Source organism: Carassius carassius, chromosome 2, assembly GCF_963082965.1.
Source record: "Carassius carassius chromosome 2, fCarCar2.1, whole genome shotgun sequence".
Classification (NCBI taxonomy): domain Eukaryota; kingdom Metazoa; phylum Chordata; class Actinopteri; order Cypriniformes; family Cyprinidae; genus Carassius; species Carassius carassius.
Window position 1 is genome coordinate 42648949 of NC_081756.1, and position 24263 is coordinate 42673211.

General features: G+C 35.9%; 3 protein-coding genes across 9 annotated transcripts in view; 1 reads left to right on the forward strand and 2 right to left on the reverse strand.

The window, feature by feature from the left end:
- Positions 1-2000, forward strand: part of LOC132110170 (protein kinase C and casein kinase II substrate protein 3-like) — a 35600-nt gene extending 33600 nt beyond the window's left edge. For all 4 annotated transcript variants that reach the window (XM_059516771.1, XM_059516778.1, XM_059516792.1 and 1 more), the window contains one exon: positions 1813-2000. In XM_059516771.1, the coding sequence (XP_059372754.1) occupies positions 1813-1928 (116 nt within the window). In that variant the 3' untranslated portion in view covers positions 1929-2000. The remainder of the gene's footprint in view (positions 1-1812) is intronic.
- Positions 2001-3412: 1412 nt separating this feature from the next.
- On the reverse strand, positions 3413-6150 carry LOC132110230 (FAS-associated death domain protein-like). Its single transcript, XM_059516826.1, has 2 exons — positions 5852-6150; positions 3413-4343 (listed from the first exon to the last, which is right to left on the reverse strand). The coding sequence occupies exons 1-2, from the start codon at positions 6147-6149 to the stop codon at positions 4063-4065; spliced, it is 579 nt and encodes a 192-aa protein (XP_059372809.1). The 5' UTR covers position 6150; the 3' UTR covers positions 3413-4062.
- A 2631-nt stretch (positions 6151-8781) lies between these two features.
- LOC132110200 (anoctamin-1-like) overlaps positions 8782-24263 on the reverse strand; it is a 57064-nt gene continuing 41582 nt past the window's right edge. For 3 of the 4 annotated variants that reach the window (XM_059516817.1, XM_059516811.1, XM_059516800.1), the window contains exons 12-25: positions 23283-23443; positions 21271-21353; positions 20407-20475; positions 19194-19268; positions 18590-18791; positions 18384-18495; positions 16050-16107; positions 15648-15748; positions 13717-13853; positions 12711-12863; positions 11273-11325; positions 10652-10836; positions 10430-10535; positions 8782-9750 (exon numbers count right to left, since the gene is read on the reverse strand). In XM_059516817.1, the coding sequence (XP_059372800.1) occupies positions 9553-9750; positions 10430-10535; positions 10652-10836; positions 11273-11325; positions 12711-12863; positions 13717-13853; positions 15648-15748; positions 16050-16107; positions 18384-18495; positions 18590-18791; positions 19194-19268; positions 20407-20475; positions 21271-21353; positions 23283-23443 (1693 nt within the window). In that variant the 3' untranslated portion in view covers positions 8782-9552. Of the gene's footprint in view, positions 9751-10429; positions 10536-10651; positions 10837-11272; positions 11326-12710; positions 12864-13716; positions 13854-15647; positions 15749-16049; positions 16108-18383; positions 18496-18589; positions 18792-19193; positions 19269-20402; positions 20476-21270; positions 21354-23282; positions 23444-24263 lie in introns of all 4 variants that reach the window. The other variant, XM_059516805.1, reaches the window with a different exon arrangement.

Genomic DNA, 24263 nt, shown 5'->3' on the forward strand with positions numbered 1-24263 from the left:
TTGCTCTTTCAATGCCTTGCTGTGCATGGTAGAGCAGTTATTTCAAAAGGCATTGTGGAAAGGATGAAATGAAATGGGGTTGGTCAATCTAAGAAGTGCTCTGTGATCCCTGCATGTAATAAACGATCTCAATTCAAAGTCTACACAAAAGTCACTTAATGCCGTCAGTTTAGGACAGTGTTTCAAACTAATATTAGTATCTGCACTGCAAACACTGAGAGGCAGACACACTGGAGTGATGTAGAACGAGGGTAAAACAAAGCTTAAAGGGTTACTCCACGCCTGTCCCTTTCAGTGCAAAGTAAATAACACTGTCAAGGTTCAGAAAAGTATGAAAGATGTCATCAGAATAGTCCATCTGCCATCAGTGGTTCTACTGTAACGTTATCAAGTCACGAGAATATGCGTTCAGCGGATATTCTCCAAAATTGTGCTACAGTGATGCGGAGAGACAGAGGAGACGAATTGTTGAATAAAGTCATTATTTTTGTTTTCTTTGGATACAATAAGTATTCTCGTCGCTTCATAACATTACGATTGAACCACTGATGGCAGATGGACTATTCTGACGATGTCTTTCATATTTTTCTGGACCTTGACAGTGTAATATACTTGGCAGTCAATGGGACAGTCACGAGCCTCCCGGTTTTCATCCAAAATATCTTAAATTGTGTTCTGAAGACGAACAAAGCTTTTACGGGCTTGGAACTACATGGGAGTAAGTGATTAATGACAAAGATGTTATGTTTGGGTGGAGTATCCCTTTAAGGTCAGCACTTAATGGCCAGGGCAAGAATAAGGAATCAATCTCATTTGGTCTCGTTTGCTAAAGTAGACCTTAATTGGACAGACAGGCAGGTCCCAGGATCCACCTGGAGGGGGTTTTGAGTCCGCATGCATGCCTTAAATATCATATATATTCATTCAGGTTATTTATGAGCCCTGTTACCCAAGAAAGTGCCTAAATACACCAAGTCAGAAAGCACCTCTAACAAAACATGCAATAGCAGACATGCCAAGACTGACACCTGGTGGTCACATACTGAAGGTTTTTTTTCCCAGTTCCCACTCAAGGAAAGTAGATTTAAAGGTGTACTCAGTATTTGTGTCTGTTGAAGTCCCCGATATGACAGTGATCTTGGATTTATACTGACACCTTGTGGTGTGGCTGTAGAATGATGCTAAAGCTAATGTTGTCAGTTAGCAATGCCCTTGGGTAACCTAATGCAAGTGTATATAATTATAATTTTTTTTCTTTTGTGTGAAACTTTTTGATTGAACAAAAACACAGAGTACCTTTAGGATCCTACAAGAACTATAAATGGTTCACTTTAGAAAAAGATTTAGAAGTTCAGTGTAGTATGTTTTGCTAAATTTCTCATTTAATTCAATATGATACTAGTTGTTTTTTTGTACTTTATTTGTGAAATTTGCTATCCTTTTTTTGTTTTTTTGAGTGTTCCTCCAGCAAACTTTCATAAGGGAAAGTGTTTTTGAGGCAGTTAAATATATAAAAGTTCCCTGAATACACACTAGTATATTTTAGGCTTTTAAAAAATTTTTTATAAGACAACATAGAGACGAATTGAGCCTGAAACCTGGTTTATGCTCAATGTGTCTGGACAGGCACAAGGGTGTGTGAAACAAATAAAGTGACATCACTGCAGCTCTTGTGAAACTGCATGTTGACTTTTCAAGGCTGGTTCACCAAAGTTTTTTTTTTTATTAATGACTGGTTTTATATGATCCTATGCATACGTTTTATTAAAAAGTAAAGCATGGTGTTATGAAATGTATATTTGTGCCATACAGGTGAAGAGTTAATGAAGCTGGGTGAGGAGGACGAGCAGGGCTGGTGTAAAGGACAGCTGGTCAGCGGAGAAATAGGCCTCTACCCTGCTAACTACGTCCAAGTCATCACATCTTGATCACCCGCTTCGACCTAAATGAGACCCACACCTTCCCTGTGGCAGCCGTAAGGCCACGTCTACACTGAACCACAGCAGCAGCCATGCAACTGCATGATGGATTGAATGCCACGATACATGAGGAGATTCAGAGAGGATTGCGCAGTCCAGTGTTTTATTTTCTCCTTTCACTGACACTCTAGAGGACTTTAAGAATAGTTAGTCCCGCTTTGTCCTTGTGCTTATTGAAAGATCAGTGCCTTTATTATTAAATGCCACAGACATTCACAGCACTGCTATTAATGCAGCACACGGTTGAATGGACACATTGTTCGTCTGATTCATTGTGTTCACAGGTAAGCGTGCGAGTCACCACTGTTGGATTTGTTTTGATAATCATTGCAATCCTTTTGTTTTAGTATTTCTCATTTCTGTTACATATCAGAATTATTTCAAGTATTTGATCAAATCTACGCTGATTTTATATATTCAGGTTTTGCGAATCTTTCACGAGAAGCGTGTTTTGTGTAATTTGTTAGGTTGTTCTAGTTTAAACTGACCATTTCTTGGATTGTAGTTCAGAATTGAAGGATTCGTCATTGCATATTTACATATGTTTCCACAAAAGATATATGGGTTTATAATAAACAAACCATCTCTGGGCAGATGCTCTTAGTCGCTCTTCAGAATCATGATTCTTGGATTCCTGTCAAGGGATCCGGGAGGAGGTTCTAAAGTACTGTCCGTGAGATTGTTTTACTTTTTTTTTTTTTTTTATCTTTTTGTTTTTATTTGGAGCACATGAAAGTTTCTGTTGTCAAATGATACACAGTTTGAGAGAAAAGGCAAAACCTCTGGGCTTCTTGTGGTAAAAGTGAATGTGTGAGTGTTCATGGGAAATGTTTCTCATATGTGCCCCACCGTGAACATAGTTTTACATGAAACTGCTGTAACAGCCAATACTAATCAATGTAAAAATAGTAAATAAAAGTGAATGAGATTCTTATTGTCCTGTGGTGGATGTCATGCTGCTTAAACACAAAGTTTTACATAAAAAAAAAAAAATAACGGTCTTAAATGATTGCACTGAAGTTGTTTTGAGGTTTGTAAGGTGAGGCCAGGACAGTTTACAAAAATGATGTGTATTCTGCCACATACTGTCAATTTGATTCTCCTTTAGGATTATGAGATATTACACACATTTTTCTCTGTTATTTAGCAGATAGAATCTGAAAGTTACTAAGTATCTGAAATTACATTTCGAGTAGTCGTGCAGTATTATTTCATCAAAATCTTTCATAATTATGCTGTTACTGTATATATATATATATATATATGTATATATAGGGTTCACTTCAAGAAGAATTTGTACTGCAGGAAGAAGAAAAAAAGCTTGAAAGGTGATTGATTTATCATTGTGAAAAACATGGAGATACAAAAAATATATCATAAATATCAAATTAAAATACATATTAACACAAGAAAATAGCTGAACTCAAACACTATTGCACTGCATATCTCGTGGCTTTTTAGAGATAGGAGCAGCTTTATTTTTAAAAGTATTGCAATTCAGGAATTTCATTGGAGATCTGCATTGCTATACACATGCATAGATGCACACGCTGACAGATGATGGTTACTTTCAAACAGAAAGAGCAAATGGATTCATCGAAAAGCAGCAACATCAAATCCAAGCATTAAGAACTGTTACATGAGCTCTGTTATCAGTTCATAACTAAATTTGAGCTCAACTGTTCTACCTGACCTGGGTTGTGTTTCCCAAAAGCATCATAAACCTAAACGCCAATTGAATTATTGCCCCCCTTTTGCACATTGTTCGATTATACATCAAAGTCCCTTTATTCCTTTTCTAAGTGTCGTACATCCCTTGACTAAATCAGTGAATACAAGAACAGTGTTGTGTTAGGAGTGTGTTCTGTAAAAACGGAAAAATCCTTACACTTTGCAAGAGACACTTATTCACTTATTTCTTGCCTTGCAATGTCGTGTAAAATATATTATCTAAAGCAATATTTATTTGCCAAAGCAGTGTACATCTGTAAACAGGATTGAATTCCGTTCGTTTACACTTCGAAAAGAAGTTGACATTATTCACCCCAAAGTTCTGTTGTTTTATAACAGAACGTGATTATTTTCAGCGTGCATTGAGGTCTTTGAGGTTTTTCTCCACAAGGTCGGCGGTGAGGTTCTGTTTGCAGTCCCGGAGAGCTTTGATGAGATCCTCCACTCTGGCGTTTTCTTTCTTCATCTTCATCCACTGTGTGATGAGCTCCCTCACCTGCTCCTCCAGGTCACGGCTGTGCTTCTCCTGGATGCCCTCCAGCTGAGTCGGTTTAATGCCAAGTTTTCTTCCAAACTGAAGCCACTTTCTACCCAGATGTTCAACGATTACTTCAGTTGCAATGTTTATCTTTTCTAAAAAAAAAAAAAAAAAAAAAAAAGGAGATAGAGAAAGCATTTGAATTTGATTCGAATTGGAATAAAACTGAAGATCTTTGAGTGGTTTTCTGCAGAGCCACTAGCTGCCAAATAACAATGGGTTACATCCTATTTTTGTTCAGTTTTCACATACAGTTTTTTAATTTTTAAATCATTTTGTGATTAGGGAGTAAAATGACTTTGTTTCACAAATTTTGTGTAAAACCTTGTAAAGTCTGACATAAGACAGATGAAATCTGAAGAAAAAATGTATAATTTGAACAAAATGTGAAAGAAAATTAAGGGGAAAAAATTGTATGTGCATTTTATATTTTGTATCACATTTGATCCATCAGGCTTTTAAGGCCCATATAGTTTGATATGAGAATACTTGAAGCTGAAAAAAGTCCCATACTGAACAAAAAATATGATATTTGGTGTAGATGTTATTGTTATATAGTGTATAGCAGACTATTTGCATATAAATATAGGCTGTCACTACATTTCCCAATAATGTCTTCGTAAGATGATATTTAAATGCTTAGTTTTGTGATCGAAGCTCTGTAGTTTTTATTGTGGTGGCCAAATATATAATGCAATGCAATATAATGATGATTAAGAGATGTGCACAAAAATAAATCATCAAAAGCCTCTTGTGTCATATTTCATACGTACCTTTTGACATGATTTTTCCAGTAAATCTGCTTCAGTCCAGTAAATGTTCATTTTATCAATAAAAACAAAACTCCAATTTGATTTCACAACAAAAAGACCTGGATTTGGACAGTATTAGAATTATACTAAAATGCCTTTAACTTACTTAAAGTATATACTATCAATCAAACGACAGTAAGCATGATGTAGACTATGTACAACAGGTTTGTCAAGTGGCCTTAGAAATGCATGTACAACAGGTATATGGATACAGCAGGCTTAATAGATTATTATTATTAAATTGTATTAGGCCTAAGTGTTTAACAGCGTTAATGCATCCCTGTTCTTTTAATTGCCAATGGAAAAACATGATAAATCTAATAAATAAATATTAGTGAAAAATTCATAAGTTACTAGGCTAACGTTATTGGAGGACATAATACTACTAAAGAAAAAAAGTGCTACTAAAATATAATAGACATTAGTTGGTGAAAATGAATACATTTTAAAACCGACTTCTTTACCATACTAACCATACTTTACTGTTAGTGATAAGACGGAAGTAACGTTAGCAAGTGAACAGCAGCTCAATGAAACAGCGGTACAAAACGATAGAATAATTAAATATATATATATATATATATATATACTCACATAAACTATACCTCAACCTGACCTTAAGCCATCGTTTGACTTAAAAATCAAAGGCATTTCGAGTGTTAAACAAAAATAATCTCTGACGTCACCTGCCTCACGAGCCGCTGTTTGCTGTCAGTGACGGTCTCATCAGTGTTAGATGAAACCCTTTACTGTCTATGGATGAAACGCAAGGGTTCAGTAAAAGGACAAACCTCTCTCTTCGGCGTCCAGGACCCCAGCAGCAGCAGGGCTTCCTCTCTCATAATCATCGATGATCTCCAGAAGAACTCTCTGACCGATCTGGATTAGGAGATCTCGCAGGAGCTCCGTGTTATCAGGCCCAAGTGTAGTTTTTTCGATCAAGCACTCGAAAAGATCAATCCCCTTATTGATTTTCTCGAGCTTTTTCTTCCCGATGTCGGTGCACAGAAACTTTAAACTTGTGAAATTATCTTCAGAAAGTTTATCAGAGATCGCTAGTAACATCGCTCTAAATCCGCTGTTTTCCATGTTGTGTTTGTTTTAAAGCTAACACCAGTAAACTAACGTTACGCGACGCCCGAGCAGTTCATCTTTCGCTTTCAGCTCTGGCTCTCAACATCATGAAAACCCCGCACTCTGCTTCAGTGGGTCAGCTAGAAACAAAATAATGACACCCGCCAACAACTTCAGTGTGAAGGTAACTTGTTTCATAGAGCAGTCGTCCTTTAGAACCAGTCTTTCTGTGATAATGAATCATTTGGGCTTATTCGCTAATATTGGTAATAGGGGATCCGATTCATCGGCGAATTGTTCTTTGGAATCTTTTTTTTTTTTTATGTTCCCGGATCACAATCACGCGGTTCTGGAGTCAAAATTAGAGGTTCAAAGTTCTAAAAGTAGTGCCAACATGATTGTAAGAATTCAGAACTAAGCCGGATTTTTAATCGTAATTTTCTGAGCACATAAAGTTGTTTAACAAGTTCATTTGGAATGAACCGGGAAAAAATAACCTAATAGCCATGTGATTAAATGACCAACACACATGCGAGACAAAGTTTTATTACTATTATTATTTTAATAAGTAACTTTAAAACACGCGCGTGCATTTTCCCAGAGATGTAAATGATTCAATGGATGACTCGTTTTTGTTAGCCAAAGGATCGATTCGCAAAATGAATCGAATCTCGCAACGCTGAAGGAGGGAAATGAAGTTGCCTACTATTTCCCATCATATTGGCCCTCCCTCTTTATTTAACCCAAACGAGTGCTATGAGCAACAGCAGCAAACATGAATTCAGTGAGTTCTTCCCCAAACAACATTTGACTGGCCCTCCGGTCAGCAAAAGAGCCAATAAATGTATACATACGAAATAGGACATCTTTATTTTCGAAACAAACAAAAGCAAAAGTACTGTCATAACCTCCCATTAGCAGTTTGAGACACTGAAAGGCCACAATAACACAAAAGACATTTAAACGTTTCTTTCTTTCAACCAGTATGTGGGTTGAAGTAACAGTCTATAACTAGGTTTACATTCTACATTTATAATAAATGTGGAATCAAAGCCCTTTCGGGGATATGTGAATAAGTGAGGAAATACAGAGTTTTGTTTAATAATTAAATTTTATCTGGAAAAAAAGCATGTCATGTGTCCAAACACAGTATGTCTTCATATGTTAGCCTATAGTAATATTATATTAATTTCATTTAAAACCACTCTTTTATTTACAGTGGCATGCGAAAGTTTGGGAACCCCTTGCAGAATCAGAAAATTTGAATAATTTTCATAAAATAAGAGAGATCATACTAAATGCATGTTATTTTTTATTTAGTGCTGTCCTGAGTAAGATATTGTAAATGAAAGATTTTTGCATCTAGTCTACAAGACAAAACAATTGTTGAAATTATTAAAATAACCCCATTCAAAAGTTTGGGAACCCTTAGTTCTCAATACTGTGTGCTGTTACCTGGATGATCCACGACTGTCTTTCTGTTTTGTGATGGTTGGGCATGAGTTCCTTGTTTATTCTGAACAGTTAAACGGAGAACTGTTCTTCAGAAAAATCCTTCAGGTCCTGCAGCTTCTTTCGCAGAATTGAACCCTTTCCAGCAGTGACTGTATGATTTTGAGATGCATCTTTTCACACTGAGGACAATTGAGGCACTCAAACACAACCATTAAAAAAAGGTTCAAACGTACACTGATGCTCCAGAAGGAAACAAGATGGGGGCTGAAAACCTTTGAACACAATGAAGATGTCCAAGTTTTTCTTATTTTGTTGAAATTTAAATTTTTTTTTTGTCAATTTGTCAATTTAGTTCTGCCCTTTGTAAGCAACAGAAGATACTTGTATGTTTCCCGGAACACAAATTAAGTACAATTTACCTTAAAAGTTTTCACCCCCTGCTCTTAATGCATCTTGTTTCCTTCTGGAGCATCAGTGAATGTTTGAACCTTTTTTAATAGTTGTGTTTGAGTCCCTCAATTGTCCTCAGGATCTCAAAATCATACAGTCACTGCTGGAAAGGGTTCAACGATGCAAAGATGCTGGAAAACTGAAGAAGCTGCAGGACCTGAAGGATTTTTCTGAAGAACAGTTCTCCGTTTAACTGTTCAGAATAAACAAGGAACTCATGCCCAACCATCACAGAACAGAAAGACAGTCGTGGATCATCCAGGTAACAGCACACAGTATTGAGAACTAAGGGTTCCCAAACTTTTGAATGGGGATATTTTAATTTTAGTACTAAATTAAAAAAATAGCATGCATTTAGTATGATCTCTCTTATTTTTTGAAAATTATTCACATTTTCACAGATTCTGCAAGGGGTTCCCAAACTTTTGCATGCCACTGTATCTAGACATAGTTTCTATAAATGAAAGACACATGCAACATTCCAATAAATATCAATTTCATTAAGGTTGAAACATCACAAATCAAGACAGAGAAGAGAGAGAACATACAGGTAGGCAGACACAAAACTCCCATCCATATGACCCATTTATAAATGCAGCACATTATCATGAATATTAAGGCATCTTGTAATGGGTTTATATACAGCGTACCCTTTCTTAGCACAACTTGATAGCATTTTCAGATGCACTACCTTAAAAACCAAGCACTTGCATGCTGCCAAAAATCCCCAAGATCAGTCGACATCCTGTCAGAATCACTCCAGCACATATAATAGAAATTCTAGAATACAAAAAAAGTGAGCATTGTAGTGATTTTGATTAATCTGTAGTGTTTTAAATCTATATTTTATATATAGACAGCTAAGGGCTAAACAGACACAATCATTACAGTGATAGAACAGAACTAACTGTGCTTAGTACCTAAACCGCATGATATCGATAGTTGCTAATTCACTTCACCAGTAATATTCTGAATGAAATGTCTAATATTAAATAATTTAAAATGCACTTGAAACGAGTTGGTTCAGAGTTCAATCCTATCCTATCTATGACATGAACGTTACATTTCCATGTTAAAATTCATATACAAGTGTTGTATTTTCAAGTAGAATGCTCATTAGCTGTCTATAAATGCTAAAGCAGCAATGCTTCACAAAACTTAATACAATATTCATCAATCAACAGATAAAACGATACAAACCCTACAGCCCTCTTTCCAAACACACCTACCAGCAGAAGTTGCATATAGCTGACAGAAAAAGATCCAAGAGAGTGCTTAATTCAGTAACAGACAAAAAAAATCTTTTTCTCTTAACTTTTTTCTGGTATACCAGTGAGGCGGCAGTCATGTAACATTCTGTTACAGCACTGATCCTTACAGCAGTGGTCCTCCAGGCCAGACCAGTCTTCTACAGCCTTTCCATTCTGTGTGAGCAGGTCAGAGCTGGAATGAGGCCCTGGAATGGACCGCATACTGCTTCCCTCGCAGCACTGGGATCAGAGCGATTGCTGGACTAAGCTTGTGAGCTGGGGCGCGAGCGGAGCGGCTGGGGGCTTGGGTCACCGATTGTATTCCTGTACTTCTTGCCCTGTTCCTGTTTCATGAACAGTTCCACAATGAGGTTCCTCTCCTTGTGTATCTGAATGCTAATGTCCTTGGGAATGTCTGGGATTAGCCAATCCACAAAGTCACTCATCAGCATCACCACATTCTGAACAGAGAGAAGTGACATTTGTATTAGAATGACTCGTGGAAACTGTTAAATTGTAAAAACAACAAAAAAAATTTAAGCCATTTTTTTTTTTTACATATACATACATTATATACATACATACATACATACATACATGTATATATATGTGTACACACACACACACACAAAATGACAATTTTCATTACAATTAGGTCCGTTTATGTAATCAGAAAAAAAATGGTATTGTATATAGTAAGTATATATCTAGGTCAGTGTTATTGTTGTTAACTAAAACAACTTAAAAACTATTCAAACATTTGTTAATTAAAATAAAGGTGAAATATTAGAAATGTTAGACATTTTTAAATGTTGAAGAACTAGAATGACTAAAATTAAAGCTAAATAGAAATATAAAAAAACAACTAATAAAAATGACGCACACACACACACACACACACACATATATATATATATGGTCACAAATTATTAAAATATGCATATGGACAGAATTATATTTTTGTATTACAGTAATGAAAATGAGATTTTTTCACTTCATTAGCATTTTAATAATTTAAATTAAATATAATAAATTATTATTATTTAGGTGAAATTTTGATCTGGACATTTCTTTGTAAAAATTCATCATTGATCAGTAATCAAAAAAGTTGGTATTTTATGAATTTTGATTTTGACTGACCTGAAAGACGATGATGAAAGCTAACCGGGCCGCCAGAATGGCCCAGAATTGTCTTGAGAACTCGTATGGCGTGTCAGACCATGGAGGATCCCTGTAATCTTTATATCTGTGGATATTATAAACACTATGAATATAATACCCAGTCATACACCACATTAGAAAAATCAACCAGATGCAAAAAAAAAAAAAAAAAAACTTTTTAGTGCAAAACAAACCAAGTACCTGCAAACCTCCACTTTGTATCCCAGATGCATTGACTCCATGGGTTCTGTGCCAGGCTGGAAGTGACTAACATTGAAGTATGAAAGGGTGTGATTGACAAAGCCATGAAGAGTCCCATCTGGACTGTACATGTACTGATAGACCAGGCGTGGGATGAAGTCAGAGGTGAATGAGATCACAAATGCCTGAAGAATGACACATTAGGATTAGCTCTCGCCAAACCTTGGTAATGAGTTTCTATGAGTTTGTTAGTGTGCCCTGTGATCTCTAGTAATGGCTTGAGTCTCACATTCAGTGGCTGTGAGATTTCTTTCGCCGGTTTTATTATCCACCAGCTGAAAATCATCAGTCAGATGACTCGTAAAGTAACAGCACAGGTGGGACAATTGAAGGGGTCACTAGTGTTCACAGAACAAATTTTGCAGAGGGAGTAATTCACCAAGGATTAATGCTTACTTTTGAAAAAATGTACAGTAAATCTGACGGGGAACTATATTAGTAGTGATGCTTGCCGCTAATAATTACTTTGAGTGCTCGGCAGTATACAGAACAGGTACATCACAGTACAACAGGTACAGCACTTATTTATTTCACAACAAACACATGCAATTAAAAACCTACATTTACAATGACAGCCACTTTACTGATTCCTCTGAGAAGAGTGTACCAGATTCCTGAAGGACAAAGAAACAGAAATAAAGAAACATTAGATTACACATATTTGTATTTTAAAAGTAGATATACTTAGTCACTAATGCCATGATTTTATTAATTGTCATGAAAGTGAATAAAATACACTTTAAGCAAAATTTAATTACTGTATATACAGTATATAAATAACCACATACTTGACTAGGTTTGTGAGAGTCACACACAAACAAAACTATTATATCATAATACCACTAGGTGGTGATAAAGTTTTGACATGGGAAAATTATGACAGCTTGCCCTGATATCAGTATGAATTATCAATATGCATGACCTGACACAACAATCAATCCTTCAGTTAAATTATTATTATATAGTTTTGACTGAATGACTGCCAGAGGTAGCTTATAGTGTTGCTTTATCCAACAGCTATTATATACATAATTTGAAAAAAGGATATTGTTGTTGAATTTTATAATATACACATATATTATATATTATATATATATATATATATATATATAACATATAATAAAAGGTAAAACCTCATAGTAACTGAGATAGCCTTGTGATGTATTGGCCATTCATTCATCCAGAGTATTTTTTTTTTCAGAAATGCTGGGAAAGACCTTGCAACAACATGCTCTGCCTCCTTCAAAGATGACTAGAAACAACCATTTCACACAACCATTTCAATGGCCTTTCCAATATTTCCTGGAGATACAATCAATTATTTTGGAAAATACATTTATACAAGAAATATACCATGATGAAAACACAAAGATAACTTTAAAGAGACATCAGGCCAAAAGGTCAAACCACTAATAGAAATGACTTTTCACTACGGGGTATTAATATTTACCTCTTACTGTAATTTGATTTCCATATGCATTTTTTTACCTTCATAGGGGCAAGTGGTTTTCTAACCTTATTAGACATTTTTGTCTTGCTTGTGGATACGCAACGTTTGGCTTTATTTGGAACTATTTTCATTAATGAAATATCACTTCATATTAATGAAAGAGACACTTAATGTTTATCTAGCTGCTGTAGAAAATCAATATCACTTTTGTAATTGTACTAACATTTGGAAAATCATCACTTGCGTGCTATTGCTTAACTATATTGCAGGTTATATGTATAAAAAAAATACTTAGGGGCTTTTCTTAAATATCCTAAGTTTGAGTATTTATAATTTGTAGTATATTATTATGTAGATTTACATTTATGCATTGGTCCACTTTTTTTTTACATTTATCAGTTGCCATGATAAATCGAACCCATGACCTTGGCATTGTTAGAGCAATGCTCTATTGTTTGAGCTACAGGAATGCTATAATTATGTGTACAAACATTACATTTCAACAAAGATCACGAATAATGCATTGAAAATCAGTGTGAAGATACTGACCAATGTCCTTTGCTCTCACAGCAATCGGCCTTCTCAGCTCCGTGACAAACTTTTTGGCATCAAGACGGATCTCAATGATGTTGTTCAGTAGAGCAAAAAGAGGAGCCAGCGGAAAGGAGGCCACAAACAAGGTCACCATCCCGAACTGAATGACTAGATAAGAAAAAGAAACAAATAACACAAATAAAAACTTCCATAGAAGGTTCCACTGAAGAACATCTCACAGAATTACTGAGAACATCTTATCAAACATGATGAAATAAATCAGACATTGGTATGTTGGGAAACACAAATCGCCCACAGAGTAATTCACACGAATTTAAATCAGTCCTTCCTGGATTGTCTTTTTTTTTTAAATATACATATATATATATATATATATATATATATATATATATATATATATATATATATATATATGATTTTAAGCTGATGCTCTGAATTTTACTAGTTTAGGGTTTCAGGAGGAGATACAGTAGGTTAGTGCCATGCTCAGAGATGAAGGAATGGGACAGGAGGGACTGAGAGAGATAGAAGACAGAATTCAAGTCAGAACTATAGCTCATAATCTCACGCTGCTCTGCCAGCCCCCCTTTGGACCCATAATGCCTTTCTCTTAGCCGAAGTCCATCCCACGCTGTAGCAGAGATGAGGCGAGATGAGAGGAGGGGCTGGTAACACACCAACTCTGTGTATAATACTGCAGATCCTTCACAGAACGGACGTGCGTTTACCGTTTACCATGCACGCCATCTAGGGGCTTGAATTACTCTCATATAACAGTGCTTTGAACAGATGAGGTGTATAAATCTGTCTAGTTGTGTTTAGATGTTTCAGTTAGTAGTTGTGGACAGCATGAATTTAACAATACATAATATGAATCTGGAATTACAATAAATGTTTTATGATGCTGCGTATGAAACAAAGCGAGCAGGACCAGAGAGATTACTAACAAATGTTGATACGTCTGTACGTGTGTGTGGGCGCGTAGTGTGTAGTGACTCACTCATTTCCATGTACTCTGGGTTGAGTCCGACAAAGGGCCCAAGGAAGTGGTCCTTCTCGTGACGATGAAGTGTTTTGTTCAGCTCTTCCTGATGCTTTTTGTCTATCTTGCGTTGTCGGAGCATTTTCTTCAGTTTTCTGTGACAAAGATATAATAATGATCACTGTGGATTTTGCATATAATTAACGTGGTGAACTCGTGGTGAACACGTGGTGAACGTGGTGTTTCTATTACATGATGACGTGCTCATTTTCTCATTTGTCAAACAGTTTTGGTTATGCTACAGAAAAAAAAGAAGTAAGTAAGTCACAGTTTTCAAAATAAATAATGGTAAGTAAATGATGACAATTCATTTTTGGATGGACTATTCCCTTATGGCATTTTTCCAGCTTTTCCCTCATAAAAAGTGACACGAGTAAGAATGGTATTGAAATATTTAAAATTTTGCAATAATTTCTTAAATATTTGTACTGAGGCTAAATAGGGTGACTGTATTTTTCAAACTTCATTTGAATGCTGTAGCATTAATAGATCATCTGTGACCCTGGCCAACACAACCAGTCTCTCAAGTCGCTGGGGTATATTTTTAACAATAGAAAAAAAAAAAAAAACACTGTATGGGTCAAAATTATAGATTTTTCTTTTATCTCAAAAATCATTAGGATATAAAGTAAAAATCATGTTCCATGAAGATAGTTTGTAAATTTCCTACTGTAAATATATAAAAACCTATTTTTTGATATATGCATTAAGGACTTAATTTTGACAACTTTAAAGATAATTTTTTGCACCCTCTGCCAGATGGTGGGACGTGGCCACTTCACATACGCTGAGTGAAAGGGGAGTTTTATAATGACAGGATTCTTATTTTTGACACTTCATTCACCAGGAAGAACAGCTCGTTCCGCGCATCATATGTCATTATTCTATTTCTACATCACTGCGCATGCGCAGTACTTTCCAGTTTCGGTTTTCAATCTGATCAAGTGTTTACATGTCCTCTCACTCGGATTACAAAAGGAATAAACCACCCCTTACAATCCGATCAAATTCAATCTGATTGACGTGTTTACATGTGACTTTTTATTCTGATTGTGCTTCTAGTCTTATTACAATTGGATTAGTAGGGTCCATGTAAACCCAGCTACTGTGTCTGTCACATCACTCTGTTCCCCTTTCAGGCTTGAACTGATGGTAAATTTAAGAACATTATTAGAGAGGCAGGGCATAAAGGACTACAATAATTTACAGTACTTATAAAGTACAACAATAAAGTGTTTTTTGAACATTAAAGCATGTCAACATATTCTGTTACACCAAATACACAAAATAATGATCTTTTAAAAAAAAGCATCATATGACCCCTTTAAATAGTTATATCTCTGCCAAATATTGTCTGATCCTAACAGCTCATGCATCAATCGAAAGCTTATTTATTCATATATTTTGAAAAATTTACACTTAAGACCGGTTTTGTGGTCCAGGGTCACATTTAATAAATCTAACCAACTGAGGTTTTGCTACAGAACTAAAGGGTAGGATCATGATTTTTGTCAAGTCATTGCTTTTGGAATTGGAAATTGTGACATGACCTCAGACTCAGAGTCTGCACATTTAGCTCAAAAAAAAGTAGAAAAAGTTTGCAGATTCTTTTTGGACCTGCTCATGTTTTTGCCCGAGATGTGCTTACAATCCAATATATTTGCATTTGTCCAAGAGCAAGATAAAATGTATTCGCAAGCAAGACACAAAAAAGGTCATTTCATGAAAAAAAAAAGGATCATGCAAGGTATTTATAATGCTCTAGTCAAAGTAAAGTTATTCCCTAAAGCAATCATGTCTAGAAATGTACACCACACCTATAATGCACAGTGGGAATCTATCGGAATTCATAAATCAACAAATGTTTTTGCTATGCTGTATGTACTTACGGAACACCTATCTCAAACAGGTTATTCTGGATGAGCTGTTTGCCAAGCATGGTGATGCAGAGCTGAATGCACAATTCCATCAAACAGCCGGCATGGGCGCACTGCAGGGTGAAACAGAGAGATTTCAATCAGTTAGAATGGAGTTGACTGGCTACACACCTCTGAAAGTGTTAGTCATCAGGACGGATGTACAGTAACTAGGACAATCTAACCTAAGTTATTTTTCATATAATGATGTGGTTACAAGAACAGATTATGGTTAAGAATGAACTTGGCTTGTACATGCACATGTACACCAGTTGGTCAGTGAGATTTGTTTATTTTTGAGAAATAAATTGTTAAGTTTATAACTCCCTGCTCTTGAAAAGCATAAAAGGAGGAAGTTGAATATTAGATATGTACCTCTTCCATCCGGTAAGACCCCATAACGTAGATATATTTGCCAGGACGTCCAATGATTCTGGAGGCATTGGATAGAAGAAGGTCAAGAGCTGAGTTTACCAGCTACTGCACAAATGCAAGTGGAGATTCACAAAACAGAGATTACAGTAAAAGAACCATAAAGAGGAGGTAGGAGGTTAGGGGGTTGGTGGGGGTAACTCTGTTCCACAACCTAGTGAGCAATATTATATTGGTCAGAAGCATACTGTATGTCACATGTATGCTGTGCTTTTTAATGCTTATGTAAGGAATAAGCATTAAGGAATTGAGCAAGAATTCCTTGGTCAATCAGGTAGACCAGCATTTTTGTCCAATGAACAATTAGGATCCAACCCAGTATTATTATGCATGAACTAGCATGGAGGGACACAGAAATCTATGCTGATCTAAGATGGTGTTTATGGACGTTTGCTTCCGTCAGGGGGTTACAAAAAGTTATACTATTACGATACATAATTCAGAGCAGCCATATGCAGTGACAGAGCCACGGGACATCATTCATTTTCAGTGAGCGATAATTTCAGGATGACAATCTGTTAGTGAAGCAACAAAGTTGAGTGGAGTATGAGCAGTAATAAGAAGCGGCAACTACCAATGGGAGTGGAGATAGAATCACCGCCTCAAACTGTTGGATACCGTAGGAATGCCAACTAGAAACCAAGAATGCAGTGACTCATTGTGAAGGCACCATAAAAAAGTATCAATGTGATCTAGTAATAGTTGTGTTGATCTGTATTAATTGAACTGGTACTGTAGGGTGGCAGCAGTTTTGTGCCAGCCTTTGACATATATGCTTTGTTTTGTTAAACCAAAAAGCATTAGCTGATTTTACTTAATTACTGATAAGCCATCCTTGTTTAAAGACCTAACTTATGTAATGATCTTTACCTGTGCAGTCCAGTGAACAAAGACTCCAGCAAGGCACTTATTTCTATCCTTTATTTCTCTTATACGCGTTGCTTGTTGTTCACCACACTTACAAACCCTCTTTAGATGCAAAATACACTGCAGTACGACAAATCTATAAGCTCTTTGTTACTTTCTCATTGACTCTAGAAACTGCTAGTTAGGAGTAAACAAATCAGAGACAGCTCTTAATTATCTATCTGAAATTCCATGTAATTCCAATTACAAAATTACATTTTTTGTTATATATCATCCTCCAAGTCAGCTAGAAAACTTTTTAGAAGAGCTGCTATGGATAACCTCCTTCCGTGAATATGACAGCCAATTGTGGTACTTATGGTTATTTAAACATTCACCTGGATAAGCCTCAAGCTGTGGACTTCTAAGCTTTCAAAGGCTTGTTTAATCTTAACAATTTACCAACTTATAAATCAGGAAACCAACTGGGAATCATTTACACAAATAACTGTTCCACAGACAATGCCCTTGTTACTCTACACTCTTCGCTGGTTTTCTTTTAACATAACCTCCACTCCCTCACACTTGTTTCTATGCTCGCCCACCTCTGTTCACCCAGCTTAAAGCTCCTCCTCTCTTATGTAAATTACACATTTATATCCACTTGAACATATTGTCTAGACAGCATCTCCTCTCTCCTCCAGGCCTGTTTGCGCAAAATGCCCACTAACCCCTTAACATCGGAAGTTTTTCGTGAAGCCAAACTTGAGAGAGAAAATGGCACCAATCGAAGGTTCCTGTTGAAATGAGGAGCATCTGTTCAAATGCAGACACTCAAAAGCAGAAATTGGAGACCTTGCTCTGTCACTGAAGCCCTGTGGCTGGCAAAAGCTGCCTCTAGATTAGTTGTTCTCATTTTGCTGGATCTGTCTACAAGTGTAAATCACCAGATCCTTCTCTGAAGTGAGCAGCATTTAAATCACATCAACTGTCCATGGGGGTTCCCCAAGGCTCCGTAATTTTCCCCTTAGTCTTTTCAGTATACACAACAATCATTGGGACCTATTATCCAGATACATGGATTTGAAAATAAAGCTTGGTGACATTAAGACCACCCCTGCTTTACCAAAAACACCTCACCTTCTCTTGGTTTCTATTATTTTACACAATTTCTATTATATTAGCAACACATGGACATCAACATCTCTCATGTTCTTTACGTGAGAACCATCTGTAGGGAGTTGTCTATACAATGTCTATACATTGTTCCAAATCAGTCATTTCTTTTTCGGTTAGGATATAGCAAGTAAATAGTTGACAACAGGGCAGCTCACTAGGTTTGGAAAAAAAGGGAAATCCTATTGCAGATTTGTTAATAACTGAGTATTTGTATTCAATTTCAGAGTGAATGCTTGGTAATAATAACCTCACCTGCCTCTGAATAATGCCAGGTACACAATAGGGGTAAATGCATTTGCAAACTTCAATATGAACGTCTTGAAGATCAGCCTCTCCTCAAAACTCTTGTCAGTTTTTGGCACTTCTGATGGGTTAAAAACAACAGCAAGTTCTGTAAATTTAATGTTTTGCAACACAGTGGACAACCTAAATGTTTTGAGAAAAGCAACCAGAAGTACCCATAATAGTGAGCCAACGTGCAATTGCTCCATAGACCTCATCCATTATGATGATGATAATGAGATTGATGATAGCGGCAGTGGTTTTAACGGTGGCCCGTATATTAGTGCGGAATGTGGGAGTGGAACTCATGTGCAGGGCAGTCATAATGGAGACCCTGTATAGCACCACACCAAACACGATGGCCAAGGTCACAAAGATCTGCATTGAGCACACAAACGCACACAATAAGAAAAGTGACTCTAATTATTATCAAATAATACACTGACACAAACAGGATACAGAAGCATGCAAAAGACAACATTACTGATTACCAATGAAATTATAGAAAGCCAAATGTAAGTCAGCATGACTTTTTTATTATGCAACTGAAAATGTCTGATAATAGAGGGCTTTATGAGATCAAGTGAGCAGTATTTGTCTGCTCTTGTGATTTTGACATGGCCATCCATATATACAATTATTTGACTGGTTGTTGAAAATGAAGTACATTTAACTACTAAATAAATGTTCTGAGAGTTAAATTCCTTTTATTGGTTATATTTAAAACCTATGTGCGTCAAAGCATTGTAGTAATAGAAAAAAAAATGAATCAAGTCTTACCAAAAAAACCATCATGATGATAATAGTCATGTAAGCTGGCATTCTGTCTCTACATGTCAGCTTCACATTTCCTTCCTAGAAAAATATATGAATTGTCAAAGGTGAGATCAGAACATATAATCCAGACACACCCTAACACATACATCTTGCAATAGGAACTTGGTGGAAAATCAGATGTGTAGATTCCAGCATGCTTTGGCCTCAGAAGGGAAAGAGAGGGTCAAGCCGAGCAGAGCAAAAGCAAGCCCCTAGACATGCCACACAACTGTGCTGTCACATAACATAGAGCATACTGCAACTGGGTCAACATCTACTGAGTGTAATACGTAATGCCAATAATCCAGATATCCTTATGACAGCAAGGATGGCATGCATAAATCAATAGACAAAAATATTGCTAGTATCAGCATTGCCGTGTTGTGCAAGACACTACAAATAAAGCCTAAATTATTTATCGGCATATGGTCTGGTCCACATTTTAGATTTTTCCATCCAAGAACAACCCACTTGGTACACAGTAATATTGTGAAACATTATTACAATCTGAAATTTTTCCATTTCAGTATATTTTTAAATATAATTAATTCCTGTGATGGAACTGATTTTCAAAAGTCAGTACTCAAGTTTTTAGTGTCACATAATCCTTCAGAAATATTAAGACACATTTCTTAATATTATCAATGTTTTTGCTGCTTAAAGAAACCATGATACACTGTTATTTAAATAGTTTAGGGTAAGACTGAAAAAAGACACAAGTATTGAAGAAATCAATACTTTTATTTAACAATGATGCATTCATTTAAACATAAGTGAGAGTAAAGACATTTATAATGCTAAAATAAATGCTGTTTTCCTTTCTATTCACCAAAGAATCCCAAATAAATACATCACAATTTCCACAAAAATATAAAGCAGCAAAAAAAATGATTTTGGCCGATGAAAATTCATTACATTTTAAGATATAATACAATATAATATAAAGGTAATTTAGCTACAAAATCAAACCACGCTGAAATATAGGCCTATTACTTTTAATCCTGAGATAACTGTCATAACAGTGCAGGGTAAAAATGTCTTCACATCTTAATTGTGCTCGCTGACTTCAAGAAATTGTATTAGTCCAATTGGCAATTCTGTTTGCAATATGTAGCAAATGGTCGAGCAAATGGATTTTTGAGTTTTTCATCTAAAGCTTGGATTCATAAAGACCTACCATTGGGGATTTCTCTTTCTTCAAGGACTTCTTCATGACATGGAACTCATACTCTGCTCTCGGCTGACTCTGGGAAAAACAGAGAAAGCAATTCCCAACACATACACGACTTAAACCAGTTTAAAAGTGAAAAATAGCGGAAAGAGATAACTGGTTATGGAGCCAAAAGCAGCCATGAGCATGATCAGTGAACAGAACAGAAATTCTGGTAATAGCAACACAGTGACAATCAGTGAAAGTATAATCCTTAAAACCAAAAGTTCTCAGCACCACAAATACATATTCCTTTCCACATTCAGCAGCTTTAGGATTTATTAGTTCCTCCTGCTTATTGGCAAGCCTGGAAAGACTGTGACTGCAGAAAGGAAAGTGAGCAGCTTTTGACCTGTAAGGCCAGAGGAAGAGAGAACAGGAATCTCCCAGACCTCCACAGCAACAGACCGATAGATAGATAAGTGCTGGTGGAATACTTTACACAAGCAAGAATGTGATGACGATGCTTGAAGACGACTTTTAAGATAATATGAAGAATATGTTAGTACTTAAATGTAACTTTAAGGTTACGAAGGAAATAAATTCAGTTAATACTGTGAATGAGCCAATTCCAAACCTTTTGTTTCCCCTATACAAAACAGGACAAAAAAACAATGAAAAAAACAGTTTGATTTCATGAAACTGAATAAAAAAATAAATAAATAATAATAATTCAATTCTTTACACCCAAGCCTCAGGATAATACAAGTTTATACAAGAAAATAATGGAGCACAACTACAAAACATACATAAACCCACATAATTATCTTATCAACATCAAATGTCTTATATTGACAATTTCCTCAGTCAACATGGGTGAGCGTGACTAACCTCAGCGTCTTCAAAGCTGGTCAGGTCCCAGATGTAATTGAGCCTCATTTGCCTTCTCTTCCAGTGCTCCATAAACATGGTGGCTGTGGGACACAGAGCAGTAACCTTCACTTAATAACAACTCACATTTATAAATACTGATCGGCTGGGTGCTGATCAGGGGGGTTTCACAGTTAATATACAGTAGCTAGAACTGAAGCCTGTAATTTATCAAAGGCTTTCTTTTTAAATTGCCCTCTCCTTATCAAGAATATTGTCATTAGTGATTTCAAAATTACCAACCCTGTAAATGAATGAAATAATAAAGAACCATGGAAAATTATCCTATAGCAACAGGCTGTAAAACTTCTTTGGGAACCCATTTTAATGGTTTTTGAGACCTTTTCACATTCTTAGCTTATGAGTGAACCCCTTTAAAGAGAACTAAACTTAAACCATCTAATGAAGAGTTCTGAACACAGTTATGTCAGTGTGAATTGAAAGTGGATTAAGAACCGATTATAACCAAAGTGAACCAAAAAAAGATCTGACTCCAGTTTCAAGTTCAGCAGTGTGACTGCAAAAATAACAATTTTTCTATATTCATTTATTAATTTTCAAAGATGGTAACTTTGGGAATCACCAATACATGAATGCTTTTCTAAAGAACCATGCAAGGTTCTCCTACAGCGCAAGGCTCTAAAAAATTTGGGAACTTGTATTTTAAAGGTGTTTTCACACAGTTTGTTTTGTGTTTGAGTCCGGTTCACAATTTCAGCTTATGTGTGAAAGCTCATAACAACCTCAGACCCCTTTAATTCAATTCAATTCAGGTTTATTTGTATAGTGCTTTTTACTATACAAATCATTGCAAAGCAACTTTACAGAAAATTTAGTTTCTACAATATTTAGAAAAGAACTAAAAAGAACTTTAAAAACAACTAAACTGACATCATATAAGGAAGTGTTCTGAACAAAGTGAATTTTAGGTCAGTGTGAATGGAAAGTGGACTGAGAACCGATCACAACCAAAGTGAAACAAAAAGACATCTGAGTCTACTTTCATGGTCAACAGTGTGAATGCAAAAATAATTATTTTCCAATATTCTTTCATTCATTTCAATAGCTAGTAACTTTGGAAATTACTAGGTTCTCCTACAGCATTAGGATGTAAAACCTTTTTTGGCAACCTGTATTTTCAAATATTTTATTATGGGTTTTCACATTCGGTTTGTTTTAATTGTTTGAGTTCACTTCACAATTTTATCTTATGTGTGAATATTCCTAACCACCTCAGACCTCTTTAAAGAGAACTAACAAGGTTCCACTTTTGATTAGTGTGAATGGAATGTGGATTGAGATGCCAATCAAAACAAAAAGGAGATTTGAGACCACTTTCAGGACCAGCGGCTGTATGAATGCAAAATAACTTGTTTCTCCTTCCACTCTATAAACTTTCTGGTTCACTTAAAAAAGTTTTGACTTTGGATCTTTTAATGTGGCAACCATTCTATAGTATCAGTTTCACACTTTGTTTGAGTTGATTTTTCTCCCAACGATATCAATCCCCTTTACAGAGAACAACAGTTCTACAACCTGAAGAAATGGTCTAAGAACAGTTCACTTTAGGTCAATGTAAACGGAAAATGGTGTGAGACACCAATCACGACCAAAGTAAGCTAAAAAGAAAGATAGTCTATTTTCAAACACAGCAGTATGAATGCAAGAATAACCGGGTTCTCTTTCCAAATAATTAACTTTCTGTTTACTTTCTTAAAAAGGTTTGGCTTTGGGTTCTTTCAAAATAGGACTCAGATTAGAAGAGTTTATTTTTATTTTTTTTTCATTTCAAAGCCTGTAACTGTAAAGGATTAAAACAGGAAACGCAAATTTAGGGCTTTAGCTAAAATAATCAGCTTTTTGAGCAGGGATGAGTATGTGGGGAATTAAAACAGGAGTGTAAAATCAGGGCACAAATCTCTTCAACATTTGTCAGAGCAAGCCTGCCCTCAATATGTAACAGAGCTGCTGACCCCATAGTGCCATAAAGATGGCGAAGAAGACGGTGGCCGCATTGTCGAACAGGTGGCTGGCCCTAGCCGTGCCGCAAGCGGTGACCAGTTTCCAGTAGCTGCAGGCTCGATCACACATTGGGCACATGGTGATATTGTTTCTCTCGTCGCAGACTTCCATACTGAGTATACAAAGAACAAACCTGATTTCAGAAATACATCACGTCTCTATATTTCCCTAGACACCATAATGTTTCTCAGTAAAGCCATTAAGGCCACAAAGTATTTGTTTCCTTAAATTTTTTTTTTAGCTTTTATTAATCTGAAAGAAAATGCATTTATTCTATTTTCACTTCTTGTTCCAAAACATAGTTGCTTTAATGTCTAAATAGATGTGGCTAAAATGAAATGTTCTGTAAAGGTAGCAACTTTATGCACAAATAATGATCTTCACATGACACTGTGCACTCATGATTTAGCATGCTGCTATGCTAACTTCTACTGTATATAATAAGAAAATGTAGAAATAAATGACAAAAATTTTTTTGGGCAGCTTAACATTGTATTTGTTTAAAATTTCACATCGTTTTTTAATTACAAGCCCTGCAGGTTTGTGAGGGAATTGAAGGGAGTTAGATGAAAAGCTTATAATTAAATCAAATGTAAGTTTAAAATAAATGAATGACTGTTATATCAACTTAAAGGCTGTATTTTAAATAAACATAGCCTGTTGCACTGTCTATTTCAGAGAGAAAAGTGGCATTGTGTCACAGATTACAGTTTTTGTTTTATAGCAACAAAACATCTCGGTTAATAGTAACGCTGCTTCTCACAAACCTTCACCTTTGTTTAATGTGCGTTTTTTTTTTTTTTTACATTTCTGTGTACATAAGTTTACAGCAATTCGCTGGTATTCTACAAAAAGTAAAGCTTTCAGTGTAACTTGCGGTGTAAAGACAGCATAATTCTGCTGGCTGTTCTTTGCAACATACTTCATATCAG